Below are 20367 nucleotides of genomic sequence, written 5' to 3'. Positions count from 1 at the left end.
TTCTTCATTCCAACGTGTCATTCATTTCTCATCATCACCGTCTCCTTTAGCCAAGCCGGCGTAATCGTGGGACGTAAAACTTAAAGGTTTCATTTCATTTCCTTCAATTTTCTCCCACATCATCTCGACAACTCTTCCACTATTATTCACTTGCATTTTCATCTATGTTCTTTAATCCACAGAGCATAACCGTGGGACATTGAGCATGAAAGTGTTATCAGCTTTCATACACATAACATCCATTTTTATCATTAAGAACACCTTTCACGAATTATTGTGCACACGAGAGGTCGTCGTCGAAATCTATTATTTTCGTAATTTTTAATATAAATTATCTTCCATATTCTTTTGTTTTCTATATATATATATATATATAGTTTCATCTGGAACTTAATTGCCACACGATATAATACATACTTAATTGTAAACGCTAAACAAGAAACAAAAATGTCAATGTATTGTGACTCAGTAGATACGAATACAAAATATTGATGCAAAATTATTTATTTTCATTTTATTATATTTACGTCCTATTTTATGTATTCAATACTAAAGAATATAATAACCATAGCGAATTCACACCTCAAGCGGTGGTGGACAATTATGAATAATAACTAAGTATATTCGCTTTGTAAATCATTCAGTGAAGATGGCACTTTGTGCTTTCTGCACCTCCCATTCTAATACGTTCTCATTATAGAATTCATGCGAGTGAATGAGACATTTGTATTCTTTTAATGGAAAAGATATTACGTATCAAATTTCAAACTTGAATATCCAGCAGTTCGAAAAAAGAAATCCTTTCCCAGTACGTCCGCAATTATGAATTAATGCAATTGAACAACACTGTATTCTGTGAACCAAAAATGTTTCCCAAAAGCAAATCTTGTGTCCCATATTCAGAAGAAACATGTGATAATTGTGATACTCAGTACCTTGTAACACATTCTCCTTCGGGGTTTTTTTTTTTAAATGGTTACTCTCATAGTATCTCCGAAGTGGTAACCGGACATCATAAAAATTATTTTTGGCAAGACGATGTGACCTACCCACGTTCTCTTATGTATATATATACGTAAGTGGAAAAACATCTAAGAACATCTCTTACCGTCTGATTCGAAAGGTATTCGCATCGCAGAACGTGTGTTGAAAAGGACACGTTACAAGTAGTTTGAAGGTCGTAGGACAATACAACATTGAAGTTTTTAGTGTAGAATACAGTCAGGGTCTGCAACATCAAAACGACGCTTGTTATGCAATTAAATGACGCCAAACGTAAGGATTAAATTTTAAACGTCACCTAAGTGGGGCTGCGAGAAGCCAGATGATTGTTCTGGAGAAATAGCGCTCGCGTGGGACATGGTGTACACGGTGGGAAACACAAAGTTCCAACATCAAAGGTGGCACCACGAACACAGAAAACACTGACGTTAGCTACTTGGGACAGAGCTCTTTTGGAAAAATAATGAAGAAGAAGCGAAATTTTATAGATAACATCCTTGCATGTCTAAGAGGAAATCAGAAAAAAATCCCTGGAGAAATCTCGATCAGGGTGACTGATCTAGTCAAGATTACCTGTTCAATTGTTAATTGACTAAATGATCTGCAGCATTTTAACCACACCGCCTTGGTAAAGTGTCTTGATAACTTTTAGAAGCCGCATCCAAGATAAAGAGTATTTGCAAGCTTGTGAATATACGCATCAGTTGAATATTTTCTGTTCAAAATATATTTAGATAGATGTGGTTTTATTCTTCTTACAGTGACATAGTATTTAAAGATATCTAACTTTAAAATCACCTCTTATACGACTGAGTACATTTGATTTATGCTGAGACTGGCCACGCTATGTGAACTTTTTTTTTTTTAAAACATTTTGCACTCCAACAAGGCGAATATTAGTGCGTCTTTGGGGAATTTCTTTTAATGTTGACCATGGGATATTCCAAGTAGATTCAACTGAAGTCATCAATGTACAATTCTATTCGACTATGAAAACTAAGAGTGATCGTACCTCCCTCATTTCTAATAATTATCAAAGCATATTAGAAAAGGAGGAGTAGCTTTACAAACATCAATAAATATTTAAAATATTGATAAATATATAAATATATATTATATAAATAAATATATAAATATATAAAATAAAAATAAATAAAACGTAAAAAGTACTGAATACTTTCCAAAGAAAGTTCTATTAGTAAGAATTTCGCAATTTAAATTTATAACATTACGTATTTCAGTACATATTTCTGAACAATTAGGAATATCTTGAAAATACATACAAAATCTAACAAAGAAGCGTTTGAAAAAAAATCTCAACTCCATGTTCTAAAAGTAGATTTCCATTTATTATGTACGAAGTATGTTCTAAATATACTTTTCAGAACGTTTCAAAAATGTATCAGTATTTTTTCTAGTTATTTAAAATACTTCTTAAAAATTTCGAAAATTTTGGCATCTTGATAACAAATGCCCTTAAAGCTTGACTTTTTATTGTCTTAGTGTGTCATGTATTTCTTTCTACCATCAAATATGCCTGTAACGAATATCAGAATGCAGCATAATAGTAGAATCAACATTGAATTAGGGGCAAATGAAATTAACAATAAGTGAGGAATTCAGGAGTCACTATGATGATTCATTTTTAGGTAAAATCAAGATATTCAAGATTGAAGTTGAAAGTGTATCAATATATTGAACTTCTTCAAATACTTAAAGAAATTGGGGTCAATTTGAGAGACCGACGACTCATTCGCAACCTGTACATAGGGTAACGAGTGAAGTTGCGCTTGAATGAAGGAGAAACCAGTCGTATGGATATTGGAAGAGGAGTCAGTCAAGGATGTAGTATATCGCACCAATTATTCAACATTTACAGTAAATGTTTAATGAAGGAAGCATTAATGGGATTTGAAGATTTCAAGATTAGAGGGCAGATCGTTAACAAGATCACGTATGCAGATGATACGATTACAATAGCTAGAACCGAGGAAGGACTACATGTGATGATTGACAAAATAGTTGACACTGGGAAACCATATGGAATGGAAATCAACATCAAAACATCCAAAGTTATGAGTATATCCCGTGGAAACGCGCCCTTAAGGGTCAGAGTAGAATACTTGAAGAGATCGATCATTTCAAGTGTCTAGGAAGTATTTTGATGAGAGACGCATACTGCACTAAAGAGACCAGGTCAAGAATTGCCATAGCCAAAGAAGCATTCAACAGGAAGAGATCACTCTTAACTAGCAGGCTCAATATTGAACTAAGGAAGAAATTGGTTAAGTGCTATATATGGAGTATTGGACTTTATGGTTTAGAGACTTGGACATTACGGAAGTTAGAGAAGAAATAGTTAGAGAACTTCGAAATGTGGTGTTGGAGGAAGATGGAGAAGAAAAAACGAACAGAAAGAGTAACAAACGAAGATGTTTTAAAACGCATAGGAGAGAAGAGGACGCTTCCAGCCACCATTCTTCGTAGAAAGGCCAATTGGATTGGACACATCTTACGAAGAAATTGTCTTCTTCATACTACTATAGAAGGAAAGCGAGGAATGGGAAGAAGAAGAACACAAGTGATCGATGATTTGAAAAAATAGAAGAAGATATTGAGAGTTAAAAAAGGAAGCTGAAAATCGGGAAACATGGAAGAAACATTTCCACCCCAAACTGAAATTTAAGAAGAAGAAAAGAAAATAACCACTAAACTTTACTCATTTCGACCACTGAAAATATGGTACTTGACAACTACCCACATAACTAACTAACTAACTAACTCTATGGACAATGGAACACAGAGGTTCAATGCCGCGTTTATAAAAGCTCTCCACTGACTTCTATCCTTAGCTAACTGCATCCAGTTTCTACTTTGTATTCCAATCTCTGCGAGATCCATCTTAATATTGTCCTCCCATCTGCGCCTAAGTCTTTCTAATAGTCGTTTTCCTATTGGTCTTCCAGTCATGACTTTGAAAGCGTTTCTGCTTTCTTCCATTCTAGCTACATGACCTGCCTACCTAAGCCTTCTAGACTTGACGACTCTAACAATGTTGGGTAAACCGTATAAATTATGTAGTTCCTCGTTATGAAGTTTCCTCCATTCCCCATTCCCCATTCCCATTCCTCTTGGGTCCGAATATTCGTCTCAGGATCTTGTTCTCAAATACTTTCAGTCTATGTTCTTCCCTCAGAGTAAGTGACCATGTTTCGCAACCATACAGAACAACAGGCATGATTATCGTTTTGTATATTTTAAGCTACCCACATAACAACTAAAATGTTTCTGAAATTAGAAGTAGTCGGATTAACTTTCGTACGCTTCAAAAATATCATAAAAATAACTACTTGAATTAGCAATCTGTAAAGCAGTCATTTTATAGACCGTTTTAAATTTTATTTTATTTTATTTCATTTTTTGCAGCCAAATCAGGTTTGTACCTCGAAACGATGGATGAGCAAAGGCTGAAGAAAATCCGAGATCTGGAGTCGTATGAGAGACCACTGAAAGCTGAGACTGAACCTCAACCACAGAAACCTGTTTTCATAACTCCACTGAACAAGTAAGTACCGGCTTCAAGAGCTGAATCAATGAAACTTAATTTACAGATAATTCAAATAAATGAGTCAATTAATGTTAAGCAAAATTTCAATACACATTCAAAAGTAACATTGTATTTGTTTGAGAAAGCACATTCTAGCATCATATTAGGGGAAAATCGTTTTTATTTGTACTTTTACAATTTTATTAGTGTATAATAAATATGTATGACAACATAGGTCCAAGCAAGAAACTAGAGAGAGAGAGACGTACTTACCTTATAATTGAGAGACCTAACTAACTGTATGGGCTATGGAACCCGGAGGTTCAATGCCGCGTTCACAAAAGCTCTCTATTGACTTCTATCCTTAGCCAACTGGATCCAGTTTCTACTTGGTATTCCTATTTCTGCGAAATCCATCTTAATATTGTCCTCCCATTTGCGCCTAGTTCTTCCTAATGGTCGTTTTCCGATCGGATTTTCAGTTAAAACTTTTAAAGCGTTCTTACTTTCTTCCATTCTGGCTACATGTCCTGTCCACCTAAGCTTCCCAGAGATTTGATGATCCTAACAATGTTTGGTAAACGATATCATTTGTGCAGTTCATCGTTATGGAGTTTTCGCCATTCCCCATTCCCGTCTCTTGGGTCCCAATATTCGTATTAAAATTTTATTCCCAAACACTTTTAGTCTACGTTCTTCCATCAGAGTAAGCGACCATGATTCGCAACCATAATTTAGAGACCTAGATTTTTAAACTCAAGCAGATTTGTTTATCCAATTTTATTTTCATTTAATTTATTTGTTTATTTTGTAAGCTTTTCTTGGTTCTTGCACATTAAGTTTTTTGACAATACGTTCATCAAAATTTCCATATAGACATTTTACCTTCCAGTCTCATTACGTATAATAACTAAAGTGGGAACAAAGATAAAACATATCAGGCATTTTTTTTTCTATTCTATAGACTGTAAACTACTGCCGACAGACAAAACATTTTATACGATTGTCACATTGTAAATAATACTGAAGCAGACCATTAAGTTTTCTTGAACTCTAAATATTTACGGATACATTAGCAATATGAGTTTGTTTAAATAACTAGGCCGGGTTTCGGAAGAAGCACCACTCAATCATTTTATTGTAATGATAATACCTTTTTATGTAATGATTCTACTAATGACTTCAAGAGCTCCTTCGTGGCTAAGCGGTTAGCGTACGCGCCTTTGGCGTGGGAGACCCGGGTTCAATTCCGGCGGGAGCTCATGTGGTTCGGATTCTATGTTAATCAGTAGGTCCCGTCTCATATAGCTTCGCTGCTGAAAGGGACGTTAAACTCAAAAATCAACTCATCTAATGACTTCAAGTCTTTACTTCTTTCGAAAGCAAAGATAAAGCCCTTTCCATCGATGTAGTGGATATGGGGTTACCATATTTCAAATATGAAAATATTTCAAAAATGACGCTAGTAAATTACGAGAATCTTTGAAGTTCTTAAAATGAAAAGAATTGTTATATACTAATTTACTTTCTTCCATTAGATAGTGTTGTTCTAGTGTTACGTAATCACATTGTTAGTCCTTTCAGTATACCTTCTCCTCCCTACTTAAGCAAACGTAAGCAGATGATTTACCCCCTCACCCTGTTAAGCCTTTTTTTTTTAAAAAAAAATTTCTCAGGATCTGTTTTGTTTCGATGCTTTCAGAGTCTGTTTCAGCTCATTCAAGTTATGATGTTTCCTTTCACACTTTTTTTTAAACTGTTAATTCATTAGCAATATGTTCTGGCGGTGGTTGTTACCTTCAAAGAACTTCTTTCATTGAATTTTTACTTTATTTATGTTATTTTTAAGAAACTAACAACTTAATAACTCGCTTATATGCTTACGTCAGCATGATTTTTTTTTTTAAACTTTTGAATTACCACACTCAGAAGTTGAAGAGAATATGTACATACCTAATACTTTGAAAAAAAGCAAATTATAATATTTCCTTCCTTTCTTCTTCGCTGAAATCCGGGACATTTAATCGTCCCAAGAAATATTTTCGGGACGCCGGGACGCAGATCTGAATTCCATGACGGTTCCGGATTTTCTGGGACGAGTGGCAACCCCAAATGGATAGCACACGTACCTTTGGTGCATGTGATTCCGGGTTCGATTCTGGGTGGGGGAGCGTTGAAATTTGAACACATTCCGATTGCTCGGATTCCATTTTAAACTGTAAGTCTACGTCTTATACAGCATCGATGATCAAAGTGGATCCTAACCAAAAGAAAGTAGCGAGAAAGAGCAATTTATAGTTTTTGCTTTTCATACATTAAAACTTTGATCATTCAAAATATTGAATTCTTTGAAATTGTTGCACTGATATGCTGCACAATATCTTAGTAAAGTTAGATGATGTCAAGAATAGAATTCACATTGGGAACGAACCACACTATCCTCGTGCTTCAGTAGCCCACAATAGGAATAACAGTGGCCAAAGCAGAATTTCAAACGCATGTTTAATATAGAGTTCATGCTAAGACAGTGACAGCAAGCAAAAGTAATATGTTTCATTTAAAATAATAGTTATATTGTAGGTATTCTCAGTCATTCGAGAAAAATTATGTATCTGTTTTCGCAGAGACAGTTTTTTTAGTCCTAAAATGTTATTTAATTGACGTCGTTTTTCTAACTTTGTTATTTTGCATGCTATAAGACGAAACATTACTTGAACTTTCTGTATTATAGATACTACTTCAGCAATATGAACAAGTGTAGGAGATGTTAATGCTGAGCTTGAGTTGGAGAATACTGTATTGTAATAAATAATTATGTTTATTTATTTCAGCCTGGAGCACTTGAAAGAAGGCGAACATGCACACTTAGAATGTCGAGTTGAACCAATAAATGATCCGAAGTTGAAAATTGAATGGTTTGTGAACGGAGTAAACATCAAAACAGGCCATCGCTTTAGAACTACACATGATTTTGGATACGTTGCTTTGGATATCTTATATGCCTATGCTGAAGATTCTGGAACATACATGTGTAAGGCAACGAATGCACTTGGGGAAGCTGTTAATACAGCAACAATCAATGTTAGTGGTAAGTAGATCTTTCTCTTGTTACAGTATAAAACATAACAAAATTATTACATTAGAAAAAGAAAAAAAAACATACATTTCTTATACAATATCAGAAAATCTGTAGTATGAGAGTGTAGTATATAGTAAATTGTGATCAAAAATACAAGAACAGGTTTGTATCAAGTTCGTTGAATTTTATTTAAATATTTTAAATTGATGTTCAATATAAATGTTTCTCATTTTTAAACAACTTTAGCTCTACAAAAGATTTTAACACTTACAGTGCTGACCTCTAGGTTGCAAGCCATCCCAAGAATGCTGACCATTTTTGCTACACTTAACCCTAGATTACTAGAGTTATTTTTTTGTCTTCTAATACTAGACTGAGTGAAAATTCACCCAGATTTTTTGTTTATTTTTTCTCTAGGTGTGATTTACTTTATTTGAAGTTGATAATTATATTTTAAGTTAGATATATTTATTCTACTCACGGACAATCTTTTGTTAAATAATTTTCAAAGGGAACTTGTATAAAACATACATGAATTAAAATCCCACTTTCATCACAAAAGCATTAGTCAGCATTTGTCTAATCACTAATAATAAGACTTTTATCCTTTACTCAAAATATTTATAAAACTGAAACAAATATTTCAATAAGTTTTCATTTCTTTCGTTTGTATTTTATTTCTTTCGACATATATTCAAATACATTTTTTTTCTTTTGACAAAGTGAGAAAAGGTACGTTTATGAAAACTGTGACAGATTGTCTTTACATTCATTACTAGACTGGGTGAAAATTTACCCATTTTTTTCTTTAAAAATGTAAAGTGCATATTTAAAAAATATTTCTGAAAGTATATTATTCTTAGAGTACGTTTTTACTAACATAGTGCTCTCAGAACATTGACATGTGTGATGAATTCAATTTTTGATAGAAAGAGTTGCTTAATCAAAAGCAACGCAGACACTAGACTGGGTGAAAAAAAAACCCACCCGCCTGTATTTGACGCTGAATTAAATCTCAAAACACTATTCTCAACACTCGGTCACATACTGCACAGAAAGATTGGAGAATAGGAGGAGCTACATGAAACTAGATGATGATGCCCTCTAGTAACACGCTATGAAAGCAAACTCTGGGTGAATTTTCACCCAGTCTACTAATCTAGGGTTAAAAATAATCACATCTCAAAATCTGGAAATGTGAAATACATTTATCATACATTGCTGAAAAGTTTGAATCTTTCTCTTTATCCTGATATATAATACGTTATACTGTAAGGACGTGCCTTCCTTGGAAGTTTCAACATAAATAAGATGAAATGTACTAAAAATAAAAGGTTGACAAAATAGATGATATTCAATATGAATTCACATGTATAAAGATATGCTCACAGAACGGTTATGAGCATTTGCCCACCATATAGTGACAGAATTAGGAACTACTATGTCTAAACATTATTCAGGACTGCCAACTCCGCAACTGTACGGCAAATGACCGTTGAAATGAACTTTGAAATAGACTCCGTATATTTACATGATCCGCATTTTAGAGAAGATCGAGCACTCTGTATATATACGTTGATTAGCACTGTAAGTGTTAAAGATGTACATTAAATCAAAATATTTTTTTAAAAAAATGCATAGAAAATAAGATTTGATAAAAGATAATCATATTTACTGACATCACAATAAAAATATTTTCCGAACGAAACTTAAGTATTGAATTTACTTATTCTGGATTAAATAAATGAAATAGAAGATGCAGTTTTTAGCATGATGTAACTAATAACTTTAGTTTCAACAATATATTTTGATCTCTCCAAATTAATTCGACATTTGGCGAATGTCTTATTTCGATTCTTAATAGTTACACATTTTAGGACGTCTCTTTTTCTCCACCTATTAAATTACTTGTAAAAACAGGCTAAATAAAAACTAAATAACTTTGTGGAGTATTAATTGAAATTGAAATTATTAAGAATAAAATATACAGGGTGTTTCAAAACAAGACCGACAACGTTTGGGAGGTGATTCATGACACCAAGATAAGACGAAATGTATAGACCAACCTGGGGGCACAAATGTTTCCTTTCGGAGTTATAGGCTGCCGAAAACATAAAAAAAATGAACTTTAAAGGTGCATAGTTCCAAAACTATGAGACCTACCGTAGTTGCTTCAAGACTTCACTTAGGAACTAGTACGTGCTCTATCCAAATATCCATGTTTCAGAATTTTGCGGTACTTCCGCAACAATTTTTATAGAGATAGTTGGTGAGTACTTCAAATTATATGCCCGTAGCCAAACTCCCTCTATGAAAATTGTTGCGTGAGTACCTTAGGATTCTGAAACATGTATTTTTGGATATGGCACATATTAGTTCCTAAGTGAAGTCTTTGACCCAACTACGGTAGATCCCATAGTTTTGGAACTACTGACCTTTAAATTTCACTTTGTCATGTTTTCGGCAGCCTATTACTCCGAAAGGAAGCATTTGTGCACCCAGGTTGCTCTACACTTTTTGTCTTATCTTGGTGTCAGAAATCACCTCCCAAACGTTGTCGATGTTGTTTTGATGCACATTGTATAATAAACTCAAAAGTACTTAGAGTTTCGCTCCTCGAACTTCTTATAGATCGCTGAAAATTTATATTTAACGATCTACAAGAATTTGTAGGAGCAAAATGGATGCCTTTGAGTTGATTGATAAAATTGCTTTTCGAGCAGTTCACGTTACAACAATTATATAATAATTTGAATAATACATTTAAATGATTAAACAGCAATTAGTTGTGTAATAAAATACCAAACAGATCCGTTTCGGTTTTGATTTTTTTCCCACAATGTAGCAAGAATTGTGTGCCTCCTTTTCTGTAAGCGTTAGGTTTAGATTTGTAATTTGTAGACTATTATTTCATAAACTGATACCAGTGTTTCTGAAATTACATTTGCACATTTAATTTCAGCTCGCCGTAACATTTACCTTGATTCTCAACATCCTGAAGGATGGGATAAGATACGTGAACTAGAAGCTCAAGGTAGGCCGGGACGTGCAGAAATAGCCGAACCTCCACTAGCACCTCCACGCTTCGTGACACAGCTTCAGGTAAGTCTTAAGTTTCGAGAAAGCAGCACAGGAAGATAAAAGGAATTCGTACATTGAATTTTGTTATTTTTGTCATTCATGTAGATCAAGTTCTTATCATATGAGAAAAGTACAAATAATTCTTATAATTACAAATTCACTTTAGCACATTAGAAATTCAAATTCATTCTTGTAGTTAACAAGCGGTAAAACTTGAGATGAAAATGTCATAACTCCTAGGTACTTGCTTCAGCTTGCTTCACTAGATACTTAAAGGGCTATTCAAGACACTTAGCTTTCTGTGATTTTTCGGCCACTGCTTTCCAAAATTTCTTTTGGTCGTATTTCCGTTTAACTTCACTCAATGTCTGTAGTGGAAACGCGAATTAAGTGTCTAATTGCGATAAAATCACTCGTTTTTGTGCATGTAATTTGACTTGATAGATCTACTTTGAAAGATATTGTTATCTCATATCTCATTATAGTACTGTAACAAAGGGCCTATCCAGTTTGCCATAAGGACCAAACTGTGTCACGTGATCAGGTCAAAAGTCACGTTGCGTGCTAAATCGAGTCTGGAGATTCCAAAACAAGATGTGAGATATTTCAGGCACATAACCTCCGCGCGGGGCGCCCTGCGTAATTAGAAGAAGATGCATATACTTTATCATTATTATTTATTTGACTCAAACAACTTGACTTTTGACAATGTTCTATCCATATTTACCTTACATGCTATACATCATTTTTAAGCTCTTTATTATGTCTTTGCAATAAGCTTTCAATTAACCATTTCATTATAGTTTTTGAGATATATGGACTACTTCATTTTTTCACTGATTTTCCGTTGACATTAATGTTCATATTTCGTTATGTTTTACCATGTTTCGTTATGTTTTACTATGTTCCATCAGTTTTAGAACAATTTCTTTTTTTGAGTGTAGAATCTACATAGTCTGTTCTATATTTAAACTGAATTTCAGCCATTTCCCTCTCTTATGTTTTTGAGATAAGTTGAGAAATTATTTGTTTTTCATTGATTTTCCATTGACATTAATGTTCATGTTTCTTGCTTTTTGACTAAATTCCATCCACTTTAGGACAATTTGCTTTCGGATATATGCATTCTACGTAGTCTCTTCTACATTTAAACTTAATTTCAGCCATCTCCCACAAAGTCTGTTTACATCGTTGCAACCGGATAGGCCCTTATATTTTGAAAATGTGAAAATGTTCTCCAATTTCCTGTATAAGCAGTTGCTATTTCTATGATTGTTACTCTTTCAAACAAATTCGAAAATTAAAATTACGTTAAGTACATGAAACTGTAAGTTAGAAAAGAAGTAATGGAAGTGTTTCTCAAATGGTATTATTTACTGTCTTCCAGGGAACAACTGATCTAATGGAAGGCCAGACAGCTCATTTTGAATGCAGAGTAGAACCAATCCATGATCCAAATCTTCGTATCGAATTCTATCACAACGGAAAGCCTTTGCCATCTGCAGCGAGATTCCATATCACATTTGATTTCGGCTATGTTGCTCTAGACATCAACCATGTGTATCCACAAGACGCAGGAGAGTACACAGTGAAAGCTATAAATGCACTTGGAGAGTGCACTTCATCTATTAGTGTGCGCGTTCAAGGTAAGCATCCACAAGCGAGTTTCTAATTGTTGACATTATGCTATCAAAATCTTCGAATACAGTTTTATATATTTTATTCAACTTCTTTTCTGGTTTTCTACGATACTCTGATCTCTGTTACAGAGAGCTTAATTAGAAAATACGAGAATATACCGATTCTGTAGAACCTATTGCTTTTTTTTTTATTTTCTTGACAATCGTATATAAACTGTTAGACATATGAGAGTGTTTCAGAACAACACCAACAACATTTGAAAAGTGATTCCTGACACCGAAATAAGACAAAAAAGTATAGACCAATCTTGGTGTAGCTAGGAATATCCCCTTTCAGCTCTTTAATCAACCGAAAAATTGTCAGAAAAATACAAAAAGAGTCGTAACTCGAGAACAAAATGTTGGATCGAAATCGGGTAAAAGGTAATGTCCATTATTTCTAGTCGTAGATTCCATTAATACACAATTGGGAGTGGCTCAAGGGCTGCACAAGGGTGAGCCACAAAGAAACTGGTACATTTCTGAAGTATTTTATCAAAAGTACTCTCACAGTTCACCTCCAGGAAACACCACTCTGGCTTAACAGGGTTTGGGGTCCTATCCCAGAATATTTTGAAAATTGGCCATCCTGAAGTGCAGTTTTTAGTTATTTTTGAATGAAAATGGTGATTTTTTCAGGTTTGTTTTCCTATTTTTCGTTTCTTCACAGTGGAAAACATATATTCAGTAACGTAACCAAGAAGGTTCTAGGGGTCTAAGATTTTAACTTGCTATCTAAATTTTCGTCACGCCATTCTGAACAGCGAACATTTTTTTGTGTAAGAAGTGTGAAAAGTGTTGGCTGAAAATAGCATTGAAAACCGCTCGTTCAGTTTCTCACTTTAAAAATCCTCAGCGCCTCAATTCCGAAACTTTACGTTTTCAACTCTAGTAAAGTTTCCAAGAAAATTGTATCCTCCCCTCCCCGCTCTATAAAAATATCGGGCCCTGCTGCCATTTAAGAAATGCAGTGAAATATTAGAAGTTTCCCTCTTTTTCTTTCTTGGAGCTCCTCCGTGGCTAAGCGGTTAGCGTACGCGCCTTTGGCGCGGGAGACCCGGGTACGATTCCCGGCGGGAGCTCATGTGGTTCGGATTCCACGTTAATCAGTAGGTCCACGTCTCATATAGCCTCGCTGTTGAAAAGGGACGTTAAACTCAAAATCAACTCAACTCAACTCTTTTTCTTTCTTGTTCTTTCTTTTTCTTTTCTTTTTTCTTTTTCTTCTATTTTTGTGTGGGTGCAAGCACCGGAGCACTCCTGTTATCGGCGACCCTTCTTAAAATATTTCAGCCCTTCTTTCTAGAATTTATTCGGCATTAAGACAAAGTAGAGCAATCAAACAGGTGTATCTCTTTAAACAAAAGAGACACTGACCAAAGCTTAAAACCCACTTTATTTTAAATTATAGTTTGTAACTGTTTCGGATATCTAGCATATCCTTCTTCAGGCACTATCGAAAATAAATGAAAAAATAAGGTGGGTTTTAAGTTTTGGTCAGTGTCTCTTTTGTTAAAACAATCAATCCAAAGCCATGAATAGTCTTACTATAGGTGTATCTCTTCTTTCAAATTCTAACGATGTTTTTCTAACTTCAACGATGTTCTGTGATTTTTATTCGTTGAAATATTGTATTTGGTTGTTGTTTATTTTCGTCATTCAACTTTTGATAAAATTCGTCAGGAATTCAACGGTTTCTTTAGGGTCATCCTTGCGTCGTCCCTGCATTACTCCCAATTGTGTATTAATTGAATCTACGACTAAAAATAATGGGCATTCCTTTTTACCCGAATGCGATCCGATATTTTGTTTCCTCATTATGGCTCTTTTTGTATTTTTCCGACAAATTTCCGGTTGGTGATAGCTTCCAAAGGAGGCATTTCTACACCCAGGTTTGTATTTTTCGTCTTATTTTGGTGTCAGGAATTGCTTCCCAAACGTTGTCGGTGTTGTTCTCAGACACGCTGTATAGGCAATAACTGAAATTTAATATTTTTTTTCCAAGAATATCTACTATATGGCGCAAGAGAACATTTAGCTCGTCTCTCTTAAAGCATGTCTTTTCAAGGATATATCTTTTAAATCTGTTTTATTAAGCTGTACCGTGAACACATGATTTGTAAATAAGTAAGACATCATAAACCATCTCTCGACAACATTACACAACTTTGGTGTTTATTATGCTTATATTATGTATATGAACTTTACAGTGTTTTTATATCATAATGTGAGCGCCGATTTCTTAATAATGATTTAAAAAAATGTTTGAAATGTCGTAATTCAAAATGAATATAATAGTAAACTTCACTAAGGGAGAGAAACAGTGAGCAAAAGAAATATTACACCAATGTAATTCGTACCGTACAAAAGGAATAAAATTTCTTACTAAATAGTTTAGAGGATGGAAGAATTACGTTGGTAAGCGCAAAGTTCAAATGTCAAAAGTCAAAATAAAGAGATTTGATTTATAGTTATTTGCGTTCTTTGTTGCTCTGTATTGCTACATTGTCTGCGTATCACACGTCTTCCACCGTGCATCTTATTATTGTGTTGTAAGATAAAATGAAACAAGATTTCATATGATATATAATTTTTTTTTTTTTTTAACACGAACATTCTACTTCCACAAAAACTTACAAAACATTTTCATCAACCGAGCTCTTCAATTTTACTTTCAAGCATCATGATAGCTTAATTGAATTCACATGAACAATATTTAAGCATGTGTAGTAAGATGAACAAGTGAATTGTCGTTACACATAGGTAATGTTAAATTATGTATCTAGAACTGGTTATACGTAACATATTTCGCTAGATCGAACAATTAAATTAATCAGAGTGTGAATTTCTCTAACGAAAACTAATATAACATTAGTAAAGGATATTTACTAGTATATTTTTGTTTATAAATTACGCAATAATCCAATCATCTAAATATGTTTCAGCCAAGAGCGATATTATATTGGAGTCTCAGAGACCTGAAGGTTTGGAGAAGATCAGACAATTGGAAGATGCAGCGTTGTACAGACGCCCTGATATTCCAGAGCCTCAGACGTTCCAAAGACCTGTGTTCACTGCCCCACTTCAGAACATTGACGCTATCAATGAAGGACAAACTGCCCACTTTGAGTGTCGCTTGATCCCAGTTGGAGATCCGACACTTAAGGTTGAATGGTTTAGGAACGAACAACTTTTGGAAACAAGTAAGTTGATTAGAAAAAAAAATGGTATAATTACAATACTGAGAATGACAAAAGAAATTAAATGCTTTAGTTTTACGTCCATTTAGGCTAAAGGAGACGAATGATTAGTGAAAGTGAATGACGATAAAATAACTGGTGGAATGAGAATGGGGAAGGAGAACTCCGAGGAAACCTACTGATACAATGCTGACCACCACAAACTTGCTTGGACTGGGATTGAACCAGGGCCCCTAACACTAGAAATAAGAAGTATTCCTCAGAGCCACCGTCTTGCTAGAATTACCAAGTTTTTTGACATATGTTTCCATAAATTTTATTAAAATGATAATGCTAAATTCCATGATGGACTCAAGATGTGCTGTACAGATCTTATTTCTTATTCTGTAGAGTTTCCATATATATACAGGGTGTTACAAAAATGGGTCACAATATTTTCGGAACAGAGTCCTCACATCAAAATAAGAAAAAAAAAGTTAATATGGACCTGTGCTCAAAACTTGATAGTTTCAGAGTTAAAGAGTACCGTAAACGTGAAATAAGTGAACTTTAAAGTTCATAGCTCTACTAATACGGGGTCTAACTTTGTCGGATCAAGACACCACTTAGGAAGTGGTATGTGAACTATCCAAATATCCATGTTTAAGAATGCTCCATTACTTGGACACCAGCTTTTAGAGAGGTAGGTGGAGAGTGATCAAGTATTCCCCAACAGCCTGTCTAAAAATGATTGTGCAAGTACCGGAGGTATGAATATTTGGATAGTTCACATACTAGTTTATCAGTGATGTCTTGACCCGACTACGATCGGTCCTATAATAGTAGATCTATTGATCTTCAAAGTTCATTTTTTCACGTTTCGGCGCCCTATAACTACGAAACTATGCACTTCCGACCGCAAGTTCATATTAACTTTTTTTTTTTCTTTCTTATTTCGATGTGAGAAATGTATTCCCAAAACATTGTGACAAATTTTTGTAACCCCGTGTATGTCTTACAATTAACTTTCCTGGGAACCGTTTAGTTTCAGACAAGTTTCTACTTCATTCATATATGTTAACTGACATTCTTTAGATGTGTATTATAAATATGGGACCTGTATGTTACGTACCATTCCAGTATTTGCCTAATATGAATGAGAAAACCCAGAAAAACCTCACTGAGAATGACTGACCTGAAAAAACTGTTACACATTTTCGACCGAGTGTACCTTATCGGAATACTCGTAACCACTCGCACCAAAGGGCTATAAACTAAGACTTAACACATATGTATACAATACTTACGAATTCCAACATATCGTCCACACGGAACCTACACAGTTACTTCTTTAATTCTTCTTAAAGAGGATACGGTGACTCAGTGGTACAGCGTTCACTTCTGGTAGTAGAGGTCCAGGATTCGATTCCAGGCAAAGTGAGTTTTGGTAGATACCATCGTGTCCGTGGATCTTCTTGGGTTACTCCTTATTCCTCCCAGAGTCTCATTCCATAATTCTTTCATTATCGCTCGTCCATTAATATATTAACCGTCCATCTCGTTTAGCCCAAAGAACTTAAGCTGGAATGTAAAACAGAAAAAAATAATTTCATTTTCATATTTTAAATTTTTCTTGCCTTTTTTCCTATTTTTGCTCCTTTCTATCTTGTGTGATATTTATCGAAATTGATTATAGTTTTCTCTTTTAGCTTCTAGTAATGTGCTTTTCATGTATAATTTGTTCTAACTCTGTGCTAAATAAATGGTATTTTTTACTTTCAAGAGCATATTTAGAACTTATAAATATTGATTATAGGCTCAAGGATTACAAGGACTCATGACTTCGGCTATGTTGCCCTTGATATGACCCATGTCCGCTCAGAGGATGAAGGCGTTTACATGTGTAGAGCTTCTAATGCTCTTGGTGAAGCAGTTACAACAGCGTCCATGAGAATTAGAAGTAAGTAACAACATACTTGATTAGTTGGATCTAATCCTCTTTTTGGAGCATCTGCTATTTTGTTAGAAATATATGTAGTCCAGCCAGGAAACATAGAAATACGGTACAACCCATGTTGTACGTCGTAACATGTTACTTGAATATTATTTGTCCCTTAGCTTCAAAGTGAGATATAGATAATTCACTTAATATATATATACATATATATATATATATATATATATATCAGTTCAAATTGAAATATTCAATGAAAATTTTAGACTTAGATTCGTGAAATCACTAAAGTGGCTTATGAATATGATGGGACTAAAATATGAAGTATATGTTAATGGTTATTAAAATCCATTTAGAAACATCCGTGGAAATTTATCCCTGCGGTTTTGAAATTGATTATTAACATATTAATTCTTAAGGAACACAGTTGAAGCAAACACTTGTAAAGTATCAGTATGATAGTTATACAAGTAGGGCCTATTATCCCACTGTTTATTATAGGGAGAACATCTTGAAAGGTTCAGTAGTTAGAAAAGTGTCTACTGTACTAATTCTGTACTATGACTGGGAGCGCCGGAAATCACAATATGCAAATGAATTAGTAGTTTTGGAAAGGTCATGATCCAGAAAAGGGAAAGGGATGAAAAAACCGAAAAAAACTGTTTAATTATTGAAAATCCTGATAGATATGAAATGATTGACCTGTGTTTGAAAAAGTAGAGGCTTTTTTTCTCATTGTAAGAAAGCAACAAACAACTTTTGTGTTCCAAACTAAATATATAAAAAGTTGGATTAAAGCAAACTCGCTGTTTTCTGACTCATGACCTTTTCAAAACTACTGATTCAAATATGTCGAGAACTGAGAACAATTTCCAAATTATGAGCAATTTATTAGGAAATATTTAACATTATTTTTTCTATATTACTTAAATTCTCTATGTTTTCTAAGTCCTGAGAAAAATACTAAATTATAAGATCTGAATGATAAACGGAAACTTTTTTTTTTTTTCATAAACTGTAAAATGGAATATTTAATATGTGGAGCCTTTTTCGGTAACGATCCTGAACCAGCGTTGTGATGAAACTTTAGTTCTCTCGCGAATGGAAAATTCCCCATTATATTTGCGCCATCTATTAGCAGGCAGTCAGTCAGTAGAAAAGATGTGTTTCATTTAGTTCCAGAGGTGTCTCCAAAATTATTCATTTCTATCACAACGAATGAGAGGCCTTGTCAGTGTAGACAACAGTGCACAAGAGTATAATAAAAATTGATTAAAATATATGTCAGAGTCTTCATTAGTCAAGCGGTATTGTCATGTAGTATATGTCTTTTCACAACCTCAAGCAGAAATGTTGTCACCCAGATACTTATCAATGACAGATTATAGTATTTTCCACACCTGGATAATATCTGAAAACAAGTTCGTCAATAGTAAATATATCTGTCGGTCTGTTAACAATTTATTAGCATCACAACCTCAAATGTATTGTCATTTTCTTTTCTTTTTTCTTTTTTTCTTTCTTTCTTTTTTCTTTTTTGTATGAAAATCGTATCGAAAATTGCATAGAAGAATATATTCTCCTTGTTTCTTTCATTGGAAATATTTTGAAATTGTTTCATTTACTTTCACACAGAGTATAATGTTAACCCAATTAAGTAGTCGAACTTTGTAGAAAAGAAGTAAATAGCAAACCGTATGCCTCAAGAAATATTATTTTTTTCCAGCCAAGGCAAATATCCAACTAGAAACTCAGCACCCTGAAGGAATGAGAAAAATCAAGGAGCTTGAAGAAGGCCGAATACCAACTCGTGCACCGGAAGTTGAGAAGGTGTTTGAGAAGCCTGTTTTTACACAACTACTTACTGGTCCTTCCGAAGTATTTGAAGGACAGAATGCCCACTTTGAGTGCAGAGTAGTACCCGTCGGAGATCCTGACCTTCATTTTGAGTGGTTTGTAAATGGAGTGGAACTAAAAATGGGTAAGTTATCAGCTTTTATTGATTAACTTTGACTAACGTCTTTAATACCAAAGCTGTTCTTAGTAATGTTACGAAGCCAAATTTCTTCTGCGAAAAACATTTTTTTCTTTTCCAAAAATTTTCACTTACAAAGTGCAACAAACCATTCATAAAATAATTGTTATATTGTTCATATAGATAGGTTTCTAGTTTTATTTTAGGTGTTAAATGAAGTCATGTTTCCATTTCTGTATCTTTGATCAATCTTAGTTATATCATGTTCTGGATGAATGGAAAAAGTTCTAAAATATCAAAAAGTACAATTTTATTGAAATGATAGTTATTATATATTATACAACAAAATTATTGTTAGCAATATATACTGGCACACGAAAACCACTAAAATTATATCGGTTTTACCTCATTATTTAAGAACACAAGAACTTTATATATATATATATATATTTACCTCCTCTCTTTCTATTTATTACTTATCTGGGATCAGTACAGGAATTATTCGAGGGGTTGCAAGTTCTGGGAATATGTCAATGAACTGGTATTTGTCTAAATAATGCCTCTCACCATAGGGGTTTATTTTCCCTTTCAATAGCAAATGTGGCTATTGGCCTTAGTAAAAGCAATATTGCATTTAGGAGAGATTTCTAGTACATACTTCCTATCTTTGTTATGTGTAGCCCTGTTTCTTCTGTCGAACGCTCAATCGAACGGTTCCATACCACAAATGATAGGTGTTCGGTAGAGGTTCGATCAAGAATGGCCTCCGTGTCTTGATGTTTTGGATTTTCTTATTAGGTTCAATTCATAAATTCTCTAACATTGAACCCGGCATCACGTTAAAGATTGCGGAATCCAGATAGGGTAGCAT

The 20367-nt window shown here is 34.1% G+C and overlaps 1 protein-coding gene across 6 annotated transcripts in view; it reads left to right on the top strand.

Annotated features, from left to right (window-relative positions):
* The window catches only part of sls (sallimus), a 346510-nt gene that overhangs the window by 223562 nt on the left and 102581 nt on the right, over positions 1 to 20367 (top strand). For all 6 annotated transcript variants that reach the window (XM_081744934.1, XM_081744932.1, XM_081744931.1 and 3 more), the window contains exons 35-41: positions 4429 to 4567; positions 7381 to 7637; positions 10591 to 10730; positions 12097 to 12355; positions 15334 to 15591; positions 17384 to 17527; positions 19248 to 19502. In XM_081744934.1, coding sequence (XP_081601060.1) covers positions 4429 to 4567; positions 7381 to 7637; positions 10591 to 10730; positions 12097 to 12355; positions 15334 to 15591; positions 17384 to 17527; positions 19248 to 19502 — 1452 coding nt within the window. The remainder of the gene's footprint in view (positions 1 to 4428; positions 4568 to 7380; positions 7638 to 10590; positions 10731 to 12096; positions 12356 to 15333; positions 15592 to 17383; positions 17528 to 19247; positions 19503 to 20367) is intronic.

Source organism: Thermobia domestica, chromosome 17, assembly GCF_964235325.1.
Source record: "Thermobia domestica chromosome 17, izTheDome1.hap1.1, whole genome shotgun sequence".
Taxonomy (NCBI): domain Eukaryota; kingdom Metazoa; phylum Arthropoda; class Insecta; order Zygentoma; family Lepismatidae; genus Thermobia; species Thermobia domestica.
Note: the sequence above shows the minus strand (reverse complement) of the source record. Positions and strands in the feature narration are given on the sequence as shown.